The sequence below is a fragment of the Polypterus senegalus genome, chromosome 4 (assembly GCF_016835505.1).
Source record: "Polypterus senegalus isolate Bchr_013 chromosome 4, ASM1683550v1, whole genome shotgun sequence".
NCBI classification, from domain to species: Eukaryota; Metazoa; Chordata; class Cladistia; order Polypteriformes; family Polypteridae; genus Polypterus; species Polypterus senegalus.
The window spans coordinates 251,314,937-251,331,583 of NC_053157.1; the positions used below are offsets into that span (position 1 = coordinate 251,314,937).

General features: G+C 40.5%; 1 protein-coding gene across 1 annotated transcript; it reads left to right on the top strand.

Moving 5' to 3' along the window:
* Nucleotides 1–2,519: 2,519 nt before the first annotated feature.
* LOC120528472 (zinc finger protein OZF-like) lies at nt 2,520–14,771 on the top strand. Its single transcript, XM_039752641.1, has 3 exons — nt 2,520–2,630; nt 10,340–10,884; nt 13,528–14,771. The coding sequence occupies exons 2-3, from the start codon at nt 10,470–10,472 to the stop codon at nt 14,406–14,408; spliced, it is 1,296 nt and encodes a 431-aa protein (XP_039608575.1). The 5' UTR covers nt 2,520–2,630; nt 10,340–10,469; the 3' UTR covers nt 14,409–14,771.
* The last annotated feature ends 1,876 nt before the right edge of the window (nt 14,772–16,647 follow it).

Genomic DNA, 16,647 nt, shown 5'->3' on the forward strand with positions numbered 1-16,647 from the left:
TTATTATTATTATTATTATTATTATTATTATTGAACACGTATGAAGGAGAAATGTGTGTCTTATTTTATGCGTATGACAGGACGGATGGTAAAGTCTTCAATGAAACTCCGTGTTGATTCTTTGGGTAACACGACAGGTGAGGAGCAGAGAACGTTAAACGTGTCAGTGACTGCGGGGGATTGTGGGACTGAAGATGGTTTAAGAAAACAGAAATCTCAAAAGCTTAGCTTTTCATCCATCCATCAATTATCCAACCCACTATATCCTAACTACAGGGTCACAGGGGTCTGCAGGAGCCAATCCCAGCCAACTCAGGGTGCAAGGCAGGAAACAAACCCTGGGCAGGGTGCCAGCCCACTGCAGCCTAGCCTTTCAATAATTCTATTTCCATCAATGGTTTACTTTGTTGTGCTGCACTTCGGAAGTCTACTTATTTAACCTCCTTTGAGAAGATGAATTCAGAAGGAAAGGATGTCGCTGTCAAAGTCAAACGTTTTTTGAAAGTTTGGCTCCAGATGTGCTTATCCAGCTGCTCCTTCTTGTCAGTACTTGAGTGATCTTCATGTCCACCTCTGGATGAATTCTCAAATTTTCTTTCAACATTTTTGTCTCATTAACGCAGAAATCCCGAGGCTTTCCCTAAATTGCAGAAGACACTGTTGATGGCGCTGATTCTGTTTTAAAGACAGTTGTGATTAGTTATGCAGAGCTCGCTTTTACTCACATTGCTTTTTGGAAATCAATAATACAAATCAGCTACAGATCTGGGAATCACTGAGTAGTAAAAACGTTTAATGAGGAGTGTCCTGCGCAGATACAAGTCGGCTTTGGTGAAGCGTTTCTTAGCCTCTCTGATATGATCGACATGGGGTAGAAGAGACGCTGGATTGTTATAATACGTGCTTCCTTACGCAAATAAATGCATATTAATTTATTACAGATTCTAGGTGGACAAGACTACACAACAAGAAACAAGGTCCTCATGTGAATCATTAATTATGTCAGCTAAATGTATTTCAAAACTTACAGACAAGTACTACATAACTCTTTTTGAAAAGTCATTTTTTTAAAACAACTTTGGGCAGAGACCATACACGAGCCCCAACTAGGATTTAAATTTGCGTCAGCACACCTTACAGATGCAGCAGGGCCAACTGCTTTACTTGGGGCCGTTCAGCATATGTAGGGCTGAGCAAATCGGCTGCTGACTGCGCAGATCATAAACCTAGAATAACTAGACGCCTCATGACCAGCAGAATCGTGTGTCAACGTCTCCGCCATATTGCGAGTGGCACTGCTGTGGAATGAAATAAGATGCCTCACGCATGTGCTGCTTAGGAATTAAAAAAAACCAAAAAACACTGTACGCTCCAAACCAGATCCCGGGGATTACATTTCATAGGTAAGGGTGAACAATCGTTTTGGTTATATTTGGCCATTAGAAAATCCTGTTTTATAATCTTAACTTTAGCTATACACCAGGCTAAGCTAGCAAAGCTATGCATTTATGTGCTCAAGTGAGCCTCCAAACAACGTTTTGGCTAAACGTGTTTAGTCACTAACTATGTAGATTGCTGTTAGCTGTTAACATTTCTCAAACTTGATGATGTTTTTTTCTCAAGGAGCAAATTGAGGAAACACAGTTTGAAATTGACAACCGTCATTTTATGTTCATGTCTTTAGTTGTGTCTGTCTTCCACAAACTAAGGCTGCACCACATTGACAGACTGAATACTCTCAAATTACAGGATCTGAGTGAGCGAGAGGAGTGTCAGGCTGGAGGAGATCAGTGAGGTTGTGGAGAGCTTTAAATGTTAAGAGCGGGATTTAGTATTGTATTCTGTAGTGAACAGGGAGCCAGTGAAGTTGAGAGAGAATACGTGTGATATTTTCAGTGGATTTAGAACAGCAGGTTATTATTATGGCAGCAGAATTTTGAAGAAGTTGTCAGCGATGAATACGTTTTGTGTGATGCCATATAGAATAGCATTACAGTGATCTATATGTGAGGTGACTCGGGCATTAACCGATACTTCTACTGTGTTGAGTAAGAACAGGACAATGTATAGAAATGTTTCGGAGATGGAAGAAGACAGTCCGAGAAATGTTACTTATATGGGAGGAATGATTTAATAATAATAATAATAATAATAATAATAATAATAATAATAATAATAATAATTTATTATTATTATTAAAAATTGCCATTATTAGTGTATGAATGAATATAAATAATTGCATCTAAACGATTCGCCAAAATCTGTTGTATGTAAACGATACTGTTTTAAACGTTATTGTTTTTTCATCAAAAAACCCGGTTTCCACGTCTACCTGCATTAGTTTAAATGGCACTTTTGCCACTCGCAATATGGCGGACACGCTGACGTATAATGTCGACCAGGAAATACAGTGACTGCGGTGTCTATATATGTCTATGGCGCGGATCTCAGTGACGTCATGACGCAAGCGTCCTCAAAATCACGTGATGGGCACAATTCAAACAAGCCTCGAAGCGGCGCTGCGAAAGCTCGACAAGTCAGTATCAAGCAGCACATCAATAGTTTGCTCTTATGAGACCCTCGCGTTCCGACTTCTTCACGAAACATAGGATCAAGCAAAGGTGCGGAAGGTGAGACAAAGTCGAACGTGGGGATCGTGTGAGGAAGATCGCGACATGCTGAGCGGCTTTAAATTTGAGGAGGTGCCTGACGCCGCGTGGATCGCTTTTAAGTGTTGGGGATTGAGCGGTACATAGGGGAGGGAGGCGGAGGCGGCACATAAAATCGCACCTTCATGAGTTTATTGTTGATGACGGTGATCGCGCACTTTTCTGGTAGTCCTACGTTAATTTATTTTCTGATCGGTGTCCCATGAAATGTAATGCTACATCTGACTTGTCGGAGGCGCGTTTAATACGGGATTGCTTCTGCTCTCTTCGCGCTCGTGCACTTAACGTGCCGTTTCTCCTTTTGATTACGCGCATGCACCGAACTGTGCTGTCCATCGGGCACGTGCTTGTTCAGTCGCTCGCTCCCGCACGGCCCCGTCTTTAATTTCTCATTTTTCTCGAACTCTGCGTGTTTTTTCCCCCATTTTCTTCTAAAGCCGCCATCGGTAAACTTTGTTAAAGTGCGTCGCACGATGTAACTTCACTGGGCACGTTCAGGTTTCATTTCCAGCAGTTTGACTCATACAGAGATGTAGTAAAAATAATGTAAATGATTTAATTGTTTGGTGTTTTCTTATCAGGAAAGATGCTCGTACGATTTCACTGTAATAGGGAGATTGATTTGTTTAATGGGAAATAGAAATACAAACATTACACAAGTTAGTGCTGCTGGAGTGATACAGTAAAATCTACAGCGGGCTTGGCATTACGAGTACATGTGTGATTTTTTTGTGATATTTGAAACGGTATTGTTTTATTTAATATCTTGTATCCTTTAGAACTACTTTCAGTATTTGGGGATTGAGCGGTATATTGAGAAGGCACAGCAAATCGCAACTTCACGAGTTTATTGTGGATGACGGGGGTCGCGCACTTTTAGCTGCTGCTGCTGCTATAATTTATTTTCCGGTCGTTGTTCCGTGAAATGTAATGTTACATCTGATTTGGCGGAGGCGCGCGTTAAATCGGAATTGCTGTTGCTCTCTTCCCGCTCGTGCACTTTTCCGCACCGCTTCGCCTTTTGATTACGCGCTTGCTCCGAACTGTGCTGTTTGTCGGGCACGCGCTTGTTTAGCAGCTCACTCCCGCACGGTCCCCTAGTTCCTGTCTTATTTTCAATACTATTAACTTGCAGAGCCACAGCCCCATACCGCAGTTGTAGACGTAGATATAGACATATACAGATAGACGCCGCATTCACTGTGTTGCACAGTCAATACGATACGTCAGTGCGTCCTTCATATTGTGAGTGGCAAAAGTACCATTTAAACTAATACAAGTAGACGTGGAAACCGGGTTCTCTGATGAGTAAATAACGTTTTAAACAATATCGTTTACATACAACAGATTTTGGCGAATCATTTAAATGCAATTATTTAGGTCTATACACTAATAATGGCAAATATTAAATTATTATTAAATAATTTCTCCCATATAAGTAACATTTCTCGGACTGCCTTCTTCCCTCTCCAAAACATTTCTAGACTTCCTCCTGTTCTTACAGTACTGAAGTATTGGTTAATGCCCGAGTCACCTCACGTATAGATTGCTGTAATGTTGTTCCATGTGGCATCCCGCAAAAACGTATCCATTGCTTACAGCTTCTTCAAAATTCTGCTGCAAGGATAATAACCTAATTCTCTAAATCCACTGAACATATGACACTAATTACACATATTACGCAGATTGGGTAGTGACAGGGCTGATCAAATCGACTGACTGTGGATCATAGACATATATAGATAGACGCTGCATTCACTATGTTGTCCAGTCGATGCGATATGTCGGCGTGTCTGCCATGTTGCGAGTGGCAAAAGTGCCATTTAAACTAATACAGGTAGACGTGGAAACCGGGTTTTCTGATGAAAAAACAATAATGTTTAAAACCGTTTCGTTTACATAAAACAGATTTTGGTGAATCATTTACATGCAAATATTTATATCCATTTATACACTAATAATGGCAATTAATAAATAATAATAATTATTATTAAATAATTCCTCCCATATAACTAACATTTCTCGGACTGCCTTCTTCCATTTCCGAAACATTGAGACTTCATCCTGTTCTTACCCAACACAGTACTGAAGTATTAGTTAATGCCTGAGTCATCTCGCATATAGATTACTGTAATGCTATTGTATGTGGCATCCCACAAAAACGTATCCATCACTTACAACTTCTTCAAAATTCTGCTTCCAGGATAATACTAAAGACATGAGTATAAAATGATGGTAGTCAATTTCAAACTGTTTCCTCTATGTGCTCCTTGAGAAAAAAAACATCATCTGAACCAGTTTCAGCCCGAACAAACTGATTGATCAAAGATATACTGACAGCTTGCCCAATTGTCGACTGTCGCATAACACGCATAATATGTTAGGTAGAATGCCCAGAGGGGACTGGGCGGTATCATGGTCTGGAATCCCTACAGATTTTATTTTTTCTCCAGCCGTCTGGAGTTTTTTTTTTTTCTGTCCCCCCTGGCCATTGAACCTTACTCTTATTTGATGTTAATGTTGATTTATTTTTTATAATTATGTCTTTCATTTTTCTATTCTTTAATATGTAAAGCACTTTGAGCTACTGTTTGTATGAAAATGTGCTATATAAATAAATGTTGTTGTTGTTGTAACACGCTCAGCTACTTTGACCACCTTCTCTGGACCCTCAGAAGGAATCATCAGACCTCCTTTTGTTTTTTAATGTAAGCGAGTGGTAGCTTTGATCATATGATGCCGGTACAGCATCTGTTACCAAACTAGCACGGCACACATCACAGGACAGCTTTCTCAAAATCCCGTCCCAGGGCTACCTGACCTCCCACTGCTTCCTGAGGTGGATTTCTTTGGGAAACCTTCAAAGTTTCAGAAATGTTAACAGCTAACAAAAATCTACATAGTTAGTGACTAAATACGTTTAGCCAAAATATTGTTTGGAGTCTCAATAGAGCACAAATGCATAGCTTTGCTAGCTTAGCCTGTTGTAGTTAACGTTAAGATTATAAAATGGGATTTTCTAATGGCCAAATATGACAAAACAATTGTTCAGCCTTACCTATGAAATGAAATCCCACAAGATCTGGTTTGGAGCGTACAGCGATTTGTAAAATCCCAAGCAGCACATGTGTGAGGCATCTTTATCAATTACTTCACTCCACAGTAGTGCCACTCGCAACATGGCGGCAACGTTGACGTACGATGCTGCTGGTAATGAGGTGTCTAGTAATTCTATGTCTATGGTTGTAGACCTGCAGTTACAGAACCAGAAGTGATGTCTCTGTCGTTTCAGGACTGCCTTCGTAAAGTTATTTTTGGAAAGTTCTGGCAGGTGTAGTTTTTGTCACTTATTAAATATAAACGATGGGCCATCAAAGGGGGAAAAAAAATAAAAATACTAATAAGTACAGAATTTATGTAGCACCCTTCCTATGCTCTAAATTTAGAAAGAACAGGACTGATATAACCTTGGTTACAAATAATATCTCACTAAATAAAGATTAATACAGGATATACAAAACATTCAAATAGAATAAAAGACAATAATGCAAACTAAAATAAAACATATAATACTACAAAGAAATCTAGAACAAATAACATGAATTGTGATAAAAATGCAAACCCCGAGTACTTGGACAGATAAAGGGGACAACTGAATGAAGGGGCTGAATGTCAGGTCTGTTTAATGTCCTCCTAAACTAAGGAATGGAGTCCGCTGATGTCATTAACTTCAGGAGGTCAGTCCACAGTCAGGGCGCTATATACAGCTGAAGGCCCTGCTGTCACCCACAGAGTGCAGGTTAGTGAGGGGCACAGAATTAGAGGACCTTGGTGGGCAGGTCAAGAACAGAATTTGATATTCAGTCCTGTAAGACACGGGGAGCAGTGAAGGTGCAGCAGGATGGCTGGGATGTTCTCGCTGTTGGTGGTCCGTGTCAGGACTCTTGCAGTGGAGTTTTGAATCCTCTGGAGCTGTGATATAAGATTAGAAGTGTCACCTGCCAGTAGTGACTTACAATAATCATTGTGGGATGTGATAAAAGCAGCCAGAAGATTCTCAGTATTACAAAAGAAGAGGAATGAGCAAACATAAGGAATGTGACACCGGTGGAAGTTTCTTAATGTGGCTTACATGGTGAAATAAGAAAAGGAGGAATCAAAGTGACACCGAGAAGGTCTGAGGAGATCATCGCCCAGAATGGCTGAAGAGGAGTTTGTTTCCTTAAGTTACACTTTAGTGCCACTTTGCTCTGTTCAGGTTTTAATTTTAAATTTAATTTCACTGAGGTAAGTTGTGAGTTGAGAAGGGTGTGATGAAGTGTCACTTTTAACACTGAAATAGACCTAAGTATCATCTTCATATAAAGATAAGCCAGTCCATAGCTATGAATAACTTGCTGAAGGTGAAGCACAGAGATACAGAAGAGCAGAGGATGTCATTTCATTAACAAAGTGAAGTCAGATGGAGGAACTCCTGTGACAAATTAAGGTGTGAGGGTTACTCTGGACATGACATAAGCTGCATGGCCACAACGCCATATGCAATAACTTTTACTTTTACACAAACTTGGACAGGAGCTCCTCAAGATGAAGGTAACAATGCTTAGCACAATAAGAACAAATAAGCCAGAGCTCCCATCTCAACTGCTGGCCACACAGAATAGGCCAGTGAAGACATTAAAGTTTATCAAAACAAATGACAAATTCCTGGTGCACAATGTGACTTGCACAGGGATAGGAGATGCCATGGACAGAAATGATAATGGACTATAATGCTACAAAAACAGAAGTGGAGAATTTAGACCAAACGTTACGCTGGATGCTGGCCACACACAATTTTTTTCAACATATTGAACATCTCAGAAAAGAATACTTTTGTCGTCTCGACAACCTTGAACTGAGACTGGAACAGGGAGGAGGAGAGGAGCAGATAAACCATTGGTGACACCTCACATGCTACAGAGACGACATGTGCCAAAGACCCCAGCATGTACAGCCATTGTGTCGATTCAACAGTCCAATCCACAGGGGAGCCAATGACGGCACCCGTAGTGTGTATGCATAGTGAGTGTGTTTGTGTGTCTCACTGAGTGAACTGTACAGTAATTACAGTATTGTGTAGAAAATGCTTGATAAACACACAGAATGTGATCTGAGGGTGAAGAGTAAACAGGTTATTTACATCACTTGTTAAAATAAAGTAACCATCTGATAGTTTCAAAAAATAAGTCCCTCAATAGTACATATGTAGCAAAAATGTCATCATAAGTTGAGATTCAACACAATTATATTTCATGCTTCTGAAAGAGAAATAAAATATGATGTTTGTAAACTACTGCATTTGTGAAGGACTGAAGTGTGAGGCTATCTAAACTATCATTGAGTGTATTTCAGTAATGTGTGTAGTGACTTAGAAAAGCACAATATTACATTCAAATATACTGCTCAAAAAATTAAAGGAACCCTTTTTAGTACAAGTATCACATCAAGTCAATGACACTTGTGGTCTATTGATCTGGTCAGTGAAGTAGCAGAGGGGCTTGTTCATCAGTTTCAGCTGCTTTGGTGCATTAGAGGGGGGCTCAACAATGAGACGACCCCCAAGACATGAATGAATAGTCTAACAGGTGGAGGAAGGCCACTGACATTTTTCCCTCTTCACCTGTTTTATCACTCGTTTTGCATTTGGCTACGGTCAATGTCACTACTGGTAGCATGAGGCCATACCTGTACCCTCCACAGCTGGCACTGGTAGTCCAAATTCTCCAGGATGGCAGGCAGATCAATATGTGGCATTGCCAGAAGGTTTGCTGTGTCTTCCAGCACAGTCTCAAGGGCATTGAGGAGATTCCAGGAGAGCTGGACAAGGCCAGAGAAGGTCCTTATCCCATCAGCAGGACCAGAGGGACAGGATGAGCACTGGCAGAGCCTACAAAATGACCTCCAGCAGGCAGGCCACTGGAGTGAATGTCTCTGACCTCTGACAAAATTAAACAGACTACATGAGGGTGGCCTAGGGCCTGAAGTCCTCTAGTGGGCCCCGTGGAGTTTGATTGGCATTTGCCATAGAATACCAGAATTGGCAGTTCCACTACTGGCGGGCGCCCTGTGCTTTTCACAGATGAGAGCAGGTTCACCCTGAGCACAGGTGACAGACATGAAAGTGTCTGGAGAAGTCGTGGAGAACATCATGCTGCCTGTAACATCGCTCAGCCTGACCTGTTTGTGGGGGGTCAGTGATGGTCAGTTTGTGGAGGCACATCCATGGAGGAACACAAAAACCTCTACAGGCTAGGCAACGGTGGGCACCTTGACTGCCATTAGGTATCAGGATGAAATCCTTGGACCCATTTTCAGACACTATGTGGCTTATGTCATGTACAGGACTACCCTTGTGCCTTAATTTATAATATAATAATTAAGTTATCTTAAATTTATAATGAGAGAATCTTATATCACAGCTCCAGCTGATTCAAAACTCAACAGCAAGATTCCTGACACAAACATGACGGATTAAAGGCCAGAAGTCCATATAACCGTCATCATCAAATTCTTCCATGAGAACCCTGAATACAGTGAGGACTGATTGAGGTCATTGATGTTGGGTAGAATGCCAAGAGGGGGCTGGGTGGTCTCGTGGCCTCGGACCCCCTGCAGAATTTTTTTTCCTCCAGCCTTCTGTGCCATCAGACCTTACTTTAATCCTATGTTAAATAGTGTTCCCAAATTTAAATGATTCTTATTTATTAGCAGGGCCTTCAGCTGTATATAGCGCCCTGACTGTGGACTGACATTACTGACATCAGCTGACTCCATTCATTAGTTTAGGAGGACATTAAACAGACCTGACATTCGGCCCCTTCTGTCAGTTTACCTCCTCTATCTGTTCAGGTACTCGGGGATTGAATTTTTATCACAATTTATGCTATTTTCTCAAGATTTGTTTGTAGTATTATATGTTGTATTTTAGTCTGCATTATTGTTTTTTATTCTAGTTGAATGTTTTATATATCTTGTATTTATCTTTATTTATTGAAGATATTATTTGTAGCCAATGTTATATCAGTCCTGTTGTTCTTTCTGAATTTTTAGCATAGAAAGGGTGCTATATAAATAAATTGTGTTCTTATTAGTATTTTTCTTTTGATGACCCATTGTTTATAATTATAAATGATAAAAACTGGAGCAGTTCTATATAAGGCAATTCATATGTAGCATAATTTAGTGTAGAATATGTATTGCCATTTTCTTCACATACTTTGTCTTTACAACACTTCCTGCACTGAAACGTGTGAATGTGTCAATGATGTGAAGACCCCGTACTCCTGTTTGACGTTCATGTCAGTCTGTAGCCAACAAAGTCCTAACTATGACGTCTTTAATAGACCTGCCATTGCTGTGTCCAAACATGATGGTGCTGTGTAGATAAAGTGTTTTCACATCTACATGGTGGCACTGAAATGTATGCAAATTCCCTTTAATGAAGGTCTGCAGTGCACTTTGATCACATCTGAATTGTTTGATTTGGAATTTTAAACTGTGAGGCAGAGGAGGAAATGAAGGAAAATGTGTCTTTGAACCAAACCTCATGGAGGGCGCTGTGACCCTGAAGTGTGCTCATTATTTTTACTGACTTTATGAAGTTAATTCTTCCACTTTTATTTCCACAGGTCTTTCCCATTTCACTTGTCCTTACACTGAGGTGTCTAATGACCTTCAGCTCAGGGCTGTCCATGTGAGAAGAGAATCTGAGAAGAGAAGGGCAGACACTTAAAGAGAGAGAAGAGTTTCCCACAGAGCATGGCCTCTGCCAAAGAAGATGGCGTGGATGAAAGAACGATGGACATTAAAGAAGAAGAGTGTGAGCGGCTCACACCAGAGGATGTGTGTGTGAAGCTGGAAGATCACGAAGAAAGAATTTCAGTTTTTAAAGTGGAGGAGGAGTGCAAGGGGGTGACTGTTACCATTAAAGCTGAGGATTTGAATGATTTCTCCGTTGGTCTTGAATTTCAAAAGCATGAAACTGAGGATATTTTCAATCAACATGCCTGTGAAGAATCTCCATCCAGTTTACAGTCCTGGTCCACTAATACGGGACGACTGGCTACACAGGAGAATTCTGCAGAGCTCAAATCAGAGTTATCAGAGTCTGAAGAGAAAATCACTGAGGGCAATGGGAGAGAAGGAGAAGAGTCACCTGGGAGTGCTGGAATAAGTGAGTAATGTGATTAAATTCAAAAGAAAGAGAGCATTTATGAATTCTAACGGTGGGTGCTTTGATGTTTTTAGAAGATTGAAATGAGAGTGCTAAACACGGTTAATTGAACTTGGATAAAGAACACCTGCTCGGTTGCGTGATAACAAACAAAAGGTTACTAATAAATGATAAATTACAATAACTTAGGTGAATATGGACAAATCTAAAGTGTTGAGCACGTGTTGAATATCATGAAGCTTTGACTGAAGCTGTGACGCATGTTAGGCCAACAGTGCATTACATTCAATGAAAATATCAAAAGTCATATTTTGTTAAAGACATGTATATTTCTTAAATTGTGTAGCAGTTAAAGTAGAAATGTCCACAAAAAGAAATAAATAAGTAAGAATAAAATTCTCACCCCTGTGCTCTATATCATTGTGAATTTGCTCAAGCCAGTGCTCACCTAATACAGTATGTGCCTCATCTTTCTAATTGTAATCTCGTGCACTTTGACGTTAACAGTGACAAGAGCTACCTGTACGAGCCATGATGGCATTCAGGGGGTCTCAGTGTCTTCTTTCACCATCTTGTGTTCTGCTCTCTGCCTGAACTTCCTGGGGCAGCATGGCCTGGACAAGTTGGCAGTGGTGTGAAATCTTCACTTGGAGATGATCTTGGGCCCTTCCGTCTCCCACAGTCACATCGGGTCAGTTTGGAGTCACCACTCCACTTCACCTGCATGGTTTTGGTGATGAATAACCAGAAATGCGAGAATAACTAGAAATGCCATTCACAGCCCCTAAGTAGAACAACGGTGGACAGTATTTGACCCCAGGGCACCTGAACAATAAAGCAGCTGTACTAAACACTGTGCCCCCTTAACACAAGCGGATATATTTCTATCTTTATTTTTCGTCCAGATTAGTTTCTAGAGGATGTAAATATCATCACATACATTACATTTAAGAAGAGAAATCCCAAATTCAGACACATTATTGGGTAGACAGGCTCTGATTGGAGTGTTTAGAGGCGATATTGATCACCCATTCCATTAGGATCTGCTGATATCAAAAATAATAATACCATCCATCCATTATCCAACCTGCTATATCCTAACTACAAGGTTACAGGGGTCAGCTGGAGCCAATCCTAGCTAACACAGGGTGCAAGACAGGAACAAATCCCAGGCAGGGTGCCAGCCCACCGCAAGGCACACACACAAACACATGCCCATACACCAAGTACAATTTAGGATTGCCAGTGCACCTAACCTGCATGTCTTTGGACTGTGGGAGGAAACCGGAGCACCCGGACTAAACCCACACAGACACGGGGACAACATGCAAACTCCACGGAGGGAGGACCCAGGAAGCGAACCCTGGTCTCCTTATTGCAAGGCAGCATCGCTACCCACTGCGCCACCGTGTCGCCTTATAATAATAATAGTTTTCCTTTTTTTTTTTTTTTTTTCAAATAATAAATTTATTTTTAGCTATGCATAAACTTCGCATTCCATAATAAAGTGCTACTGTATACAGCATACACAAAGAACATTTACCCATAATGCACACATAATGGAACAAAAACAAGGTGAAAAATACTAAAGGCATGTCTTAATAATAATCCACATTTCTAATCAAATAAAATGCTCAATTAGATATTTGTAGCTGTCTACTACAACGAGAATAAAACAAGACAGTCTTGATGAATGGTTCAGGGTCTTATCTAAGAATATAGGCATCTCTGCATGTTCTGAGTACAGTGTGACATGTGCTGCCGTACTGAACAGACCCTCGCTGTCCCCACTCGTATAAGGAGGGCACAAGTAGGATGGCGACTTTTATTGGTTCTCCAGAAAGCCCAGCATCTCTTGTGGTATGAGGTTCACAGAGATAAAGATTCATCTCTGATGCTGCGGACTCAAATCTCATTTTTATCTTTATTGACAATTTCTTTATGCATTCTGCAGTTCTGTTAGCGGGACGTATCTTTGTATTGTTGAAAGTGTTGGCAGAGAATCCTCCATCACTGACTTCTTTTTGCACATATATTACAACCCACAATTTTTAAAATCTCTTATAGGAAGGCAATAAAACTTTTAGACTGGCGAGGATGTGTTTATCTATTTTGGTAATGTTGGAACTTTGTCTTGCATGCTTTTTATCATTAAGATCATATTTTAATATCAGCTAATTTGCTGATCATCGGTCAAGTCATTTGGAGTAAAAATTGGCTGATTTTGATTTGTGATTGATTGATCAGATCAGGCCTGTCTTTCACATATGAGAGAAAGGTGGAGAAATTGAACAGACAGCAGCAGAACATGTAAAGACCACACATGGAGTGGCCAGACCATAAATGGCACCTAAGTGTGAGGAAGGAACTCCAACCAGTGTGCTACCACTTTACTTGTACTGTTTCATTTATTTTAAAAGGTGGGTAGTGGTTAGAAATTTGGGCATCAAACCCTGATGTTGCAGGTTCAAATTCGGCTATTGACACCATGTGACCTCGAGCAAGTCGTGACCTGTCTGTGCTCCATTTGGAAGAACAAATGAAATGTAACCAATTGTGTCTCAAATGTTGTAAGTCGCCTTGGATAAACATGTCAGGAAAATAATAATTATAATAATAGTTAAAATGTTTGTTTTATTTCAGATTTACAGAAGAATGGCAGCTTCTCTCCACCTTCATTTGGTCAGTCCTCTCTTCAATACAAAGAGAAAGGTATAAAGAATTCAGCAAGAGGATCAGAGAACCTGACATCAGCCTTTTTGCAGTGCAGTTGTCTCCCTGCTACTGGAGTAACACAGACAGAAGCCATCAAAACTGATCGACAACAGGTGGAGAAAGAAATCCAAATTGATACTGGAGAAAAATGTTGTTTGGAATGTGGCAAACAATTCACACAGAAAAGTGATCTTAATAAGCATATAAAGATTCACACTGGAGACAAAACATATTGTTGTCATGAATGTGGTAAGTCGTTCTCCAGGAGAAGCAATCTTCAAAGTCACAAAAGAATCCACACTGGAGAAAAACCTTATTGCTGTCCAGAATGTGGAAAGTCCTTCTTAAAGAGAAGCAATTTTCAGAACCACAGAAGAAGCCACACAGGAGAAAAACCTCATTGTTGTCCAGAATGTGGTACGTTGTTCTCAAGCAGAAGAAATCTTCAGAACCACATAAGAATCCACACAGGAGAGAAACCTCACAGCTGTCCAGAATGTGGAAAGTCATTCTCATGTATAAGCTATCTTCAGAGGCACAGAAAAATCCACAGGGGTGAAAAACCTCATTGTCCAGAATGTGGTAAGTCGTTCTCAACGAGAAACAGTCTTCAGAACCACATAAGAATCCACACAGGAGAAAAACCTCATTGCTGTCCAGAATGTGGAAAGTCATTCTCATGTAGAAGCAATTTTCAGAAACACAGAATAATCCACACAGGAGAAAAACCATATCATTGTCATGAATGTGGTAAGTCGTTCTCAATGAGAAGCAGTCTACAGAGGCACAGAAAAGTCCACACAGGTTAAAAACCTTATTATTGTCCAGAATGTGCCGAACAATTTTCTGACAAATGCAGTTTTCAAAGGTAAATAGAAATTGATACTGGAGAGAAGCCATATTGCTGTTCTTAATGTGGAAAAAGGTTTTAAACATTTGCTCTTTTCAAGTAAACGCACAAACTCCCACTAAAATGATTCTCACATCCAAGCGCACTTCGCTGCCACAGAGAGATCCACAATGGAGAAAAGCAGTACACCTGTTCTGAAAGTAGTAAAGGGTTCTCTTCCAGAGAAAGTTTTCAGAGACACACTCAAAGTCATATTGGAGTAAAGTCTGTCCCAAAAATGTCAAATTCAATGATCTTTCCATTGAATCCTCAGGCAAAAAAATGAAGAAAAATCTTCTGAATGCGGTAAAGGACTCCAGTTGAATGTAGCTAATAAACACATAAGAATAGTGAAGAAATCACTGAAAGTGGCAAACAGATCCTAGATGTAAGGTCACCTCAGAGCCACATATGAACTCACACTGGAATGAACAGACTGGAATACAACACGTATTTCACAAACAGCAAGAATCTTCTTCAACAACATCGTTGTCCTAAATGTGGTTAACTCTTTTCAGACAGCAGTAGCCTTCATAGTCATAAATGACTGGCCTACTGGTGGTAAGTTTCTTAGCTGTTCTGAATGTTGAAAGTGGTCCTCCTGTATCAGCCATCATCAGCAACACATAAGATTTCATGAAGGACTCAGAAACTGTACTGCCAGGACGTTGGCCATACAGGGACTGATCATCTCTGCACCAGTGAATACAAACACTAGACAACAGAATGAGGTAGCAACAGTACTGTGTGGTGATAACAACTTCAATCTCAGAACACATCTGAAAAACTTCTATGTAATAATAAAAAATAGAGAAATCAAATCCACAGTGCAGTGCCAACTACCAGCAGGTGCCACTAACAACAAGGGGAATATTTTTGTTTCGTAGCTTTGGAGATGGGGCCTTATCTGAGTAGCAATGAACTTGTACCATCTCTGGGATGTTATCTGATGGCCTGACGCCTGGGCTGAGTGCAGACAGCTGTTCTTGACTTCTTCATTATCAGGGTTATTTAGTGATGTCAGCTGAATATGAGCAGAAGAATATCAATTAATGTGTAGAAGCAATATTATTTAAAATAATAAAATTAATGTTATGAGAAATGGGACACCATAATGAATGCAGAACTTAATGAAAATGAAATGAACTGATTTTATTTTCTGACATATCGGAGAGAAAGGGAAGACAAAGCAGAAGAACACAGGAACCTATCCTGACCCATCTGTTAATTTGAAAAATTAACCTAAAAAAATAACGGATGTTACTTTGCTCCATGTCAGTATATCCTGGGTGGTGTGTGAACGACGCTCTATACTCTGAATGTGTTGGTTCAGGTTTCAGTTTGAGTTCAGCACCTTCTTCATATATCGATACCCAAGAGAACATTTCTTCACGTCGAGACTACAAGCTGGAGTCCACAGGAGCTCAATAAACTCCAACAGCAGGATGGACGTTTATATAGATGGATCTTTATTGAGAGAAGAGAGAAAATAATAACAAACTGAATATCAATTATTTTACAAAATATAAAATTTCCACTTGTTATATATATGAATTGCACTGGTTGACTTAAGGTCTGTTTTGCACACTGAGATAATGATGTCGAGCAGTTTTATTCTGAGTTCAGGGCCCTGATTGCTTTTGGGTATAAGCTGATTTTAAGGCGGCTTGTCCTGGTTTTCATTGCTCTGTATGTCTTGCCCGATGGCAAAAGCTGGAACAGGCACAGGATGTGGTGATCCTGTGAAATGTCTATTGTTTTTTGCGGCATCAGGATGTGTAGATTTGTTCCAGAGTGGGGAGGGCACAACCAGTTGTTCTCTCTGCTGCCCTGATGACCCTGTGGAGCGCTTTCCTTTGTGCCGTTCCACACACACGGTCCATACGCGAGCACACTCTCGATGGAACAGTGATAAATGGCAAAGAGCAGATTTTTGGGGAGATGGTTCTTTCTAAGGATTCTCAGAAAATAGTCTCTGCTCCTTGGTGTTGGCGCTCCAGGTCAGGTCATCCTCCAGCTCAATACCCAGAAACCTGAACACCAGGACCCTCGCCACACAGGCCCCGCCATAAATAATGAGTGGCTGGATGTCAGTTTTGTTTTTTCTAAAGTCAAGAACAAGCTCCTTCATTTTTGTGGTGTTGAGGAGCAGGTTATTG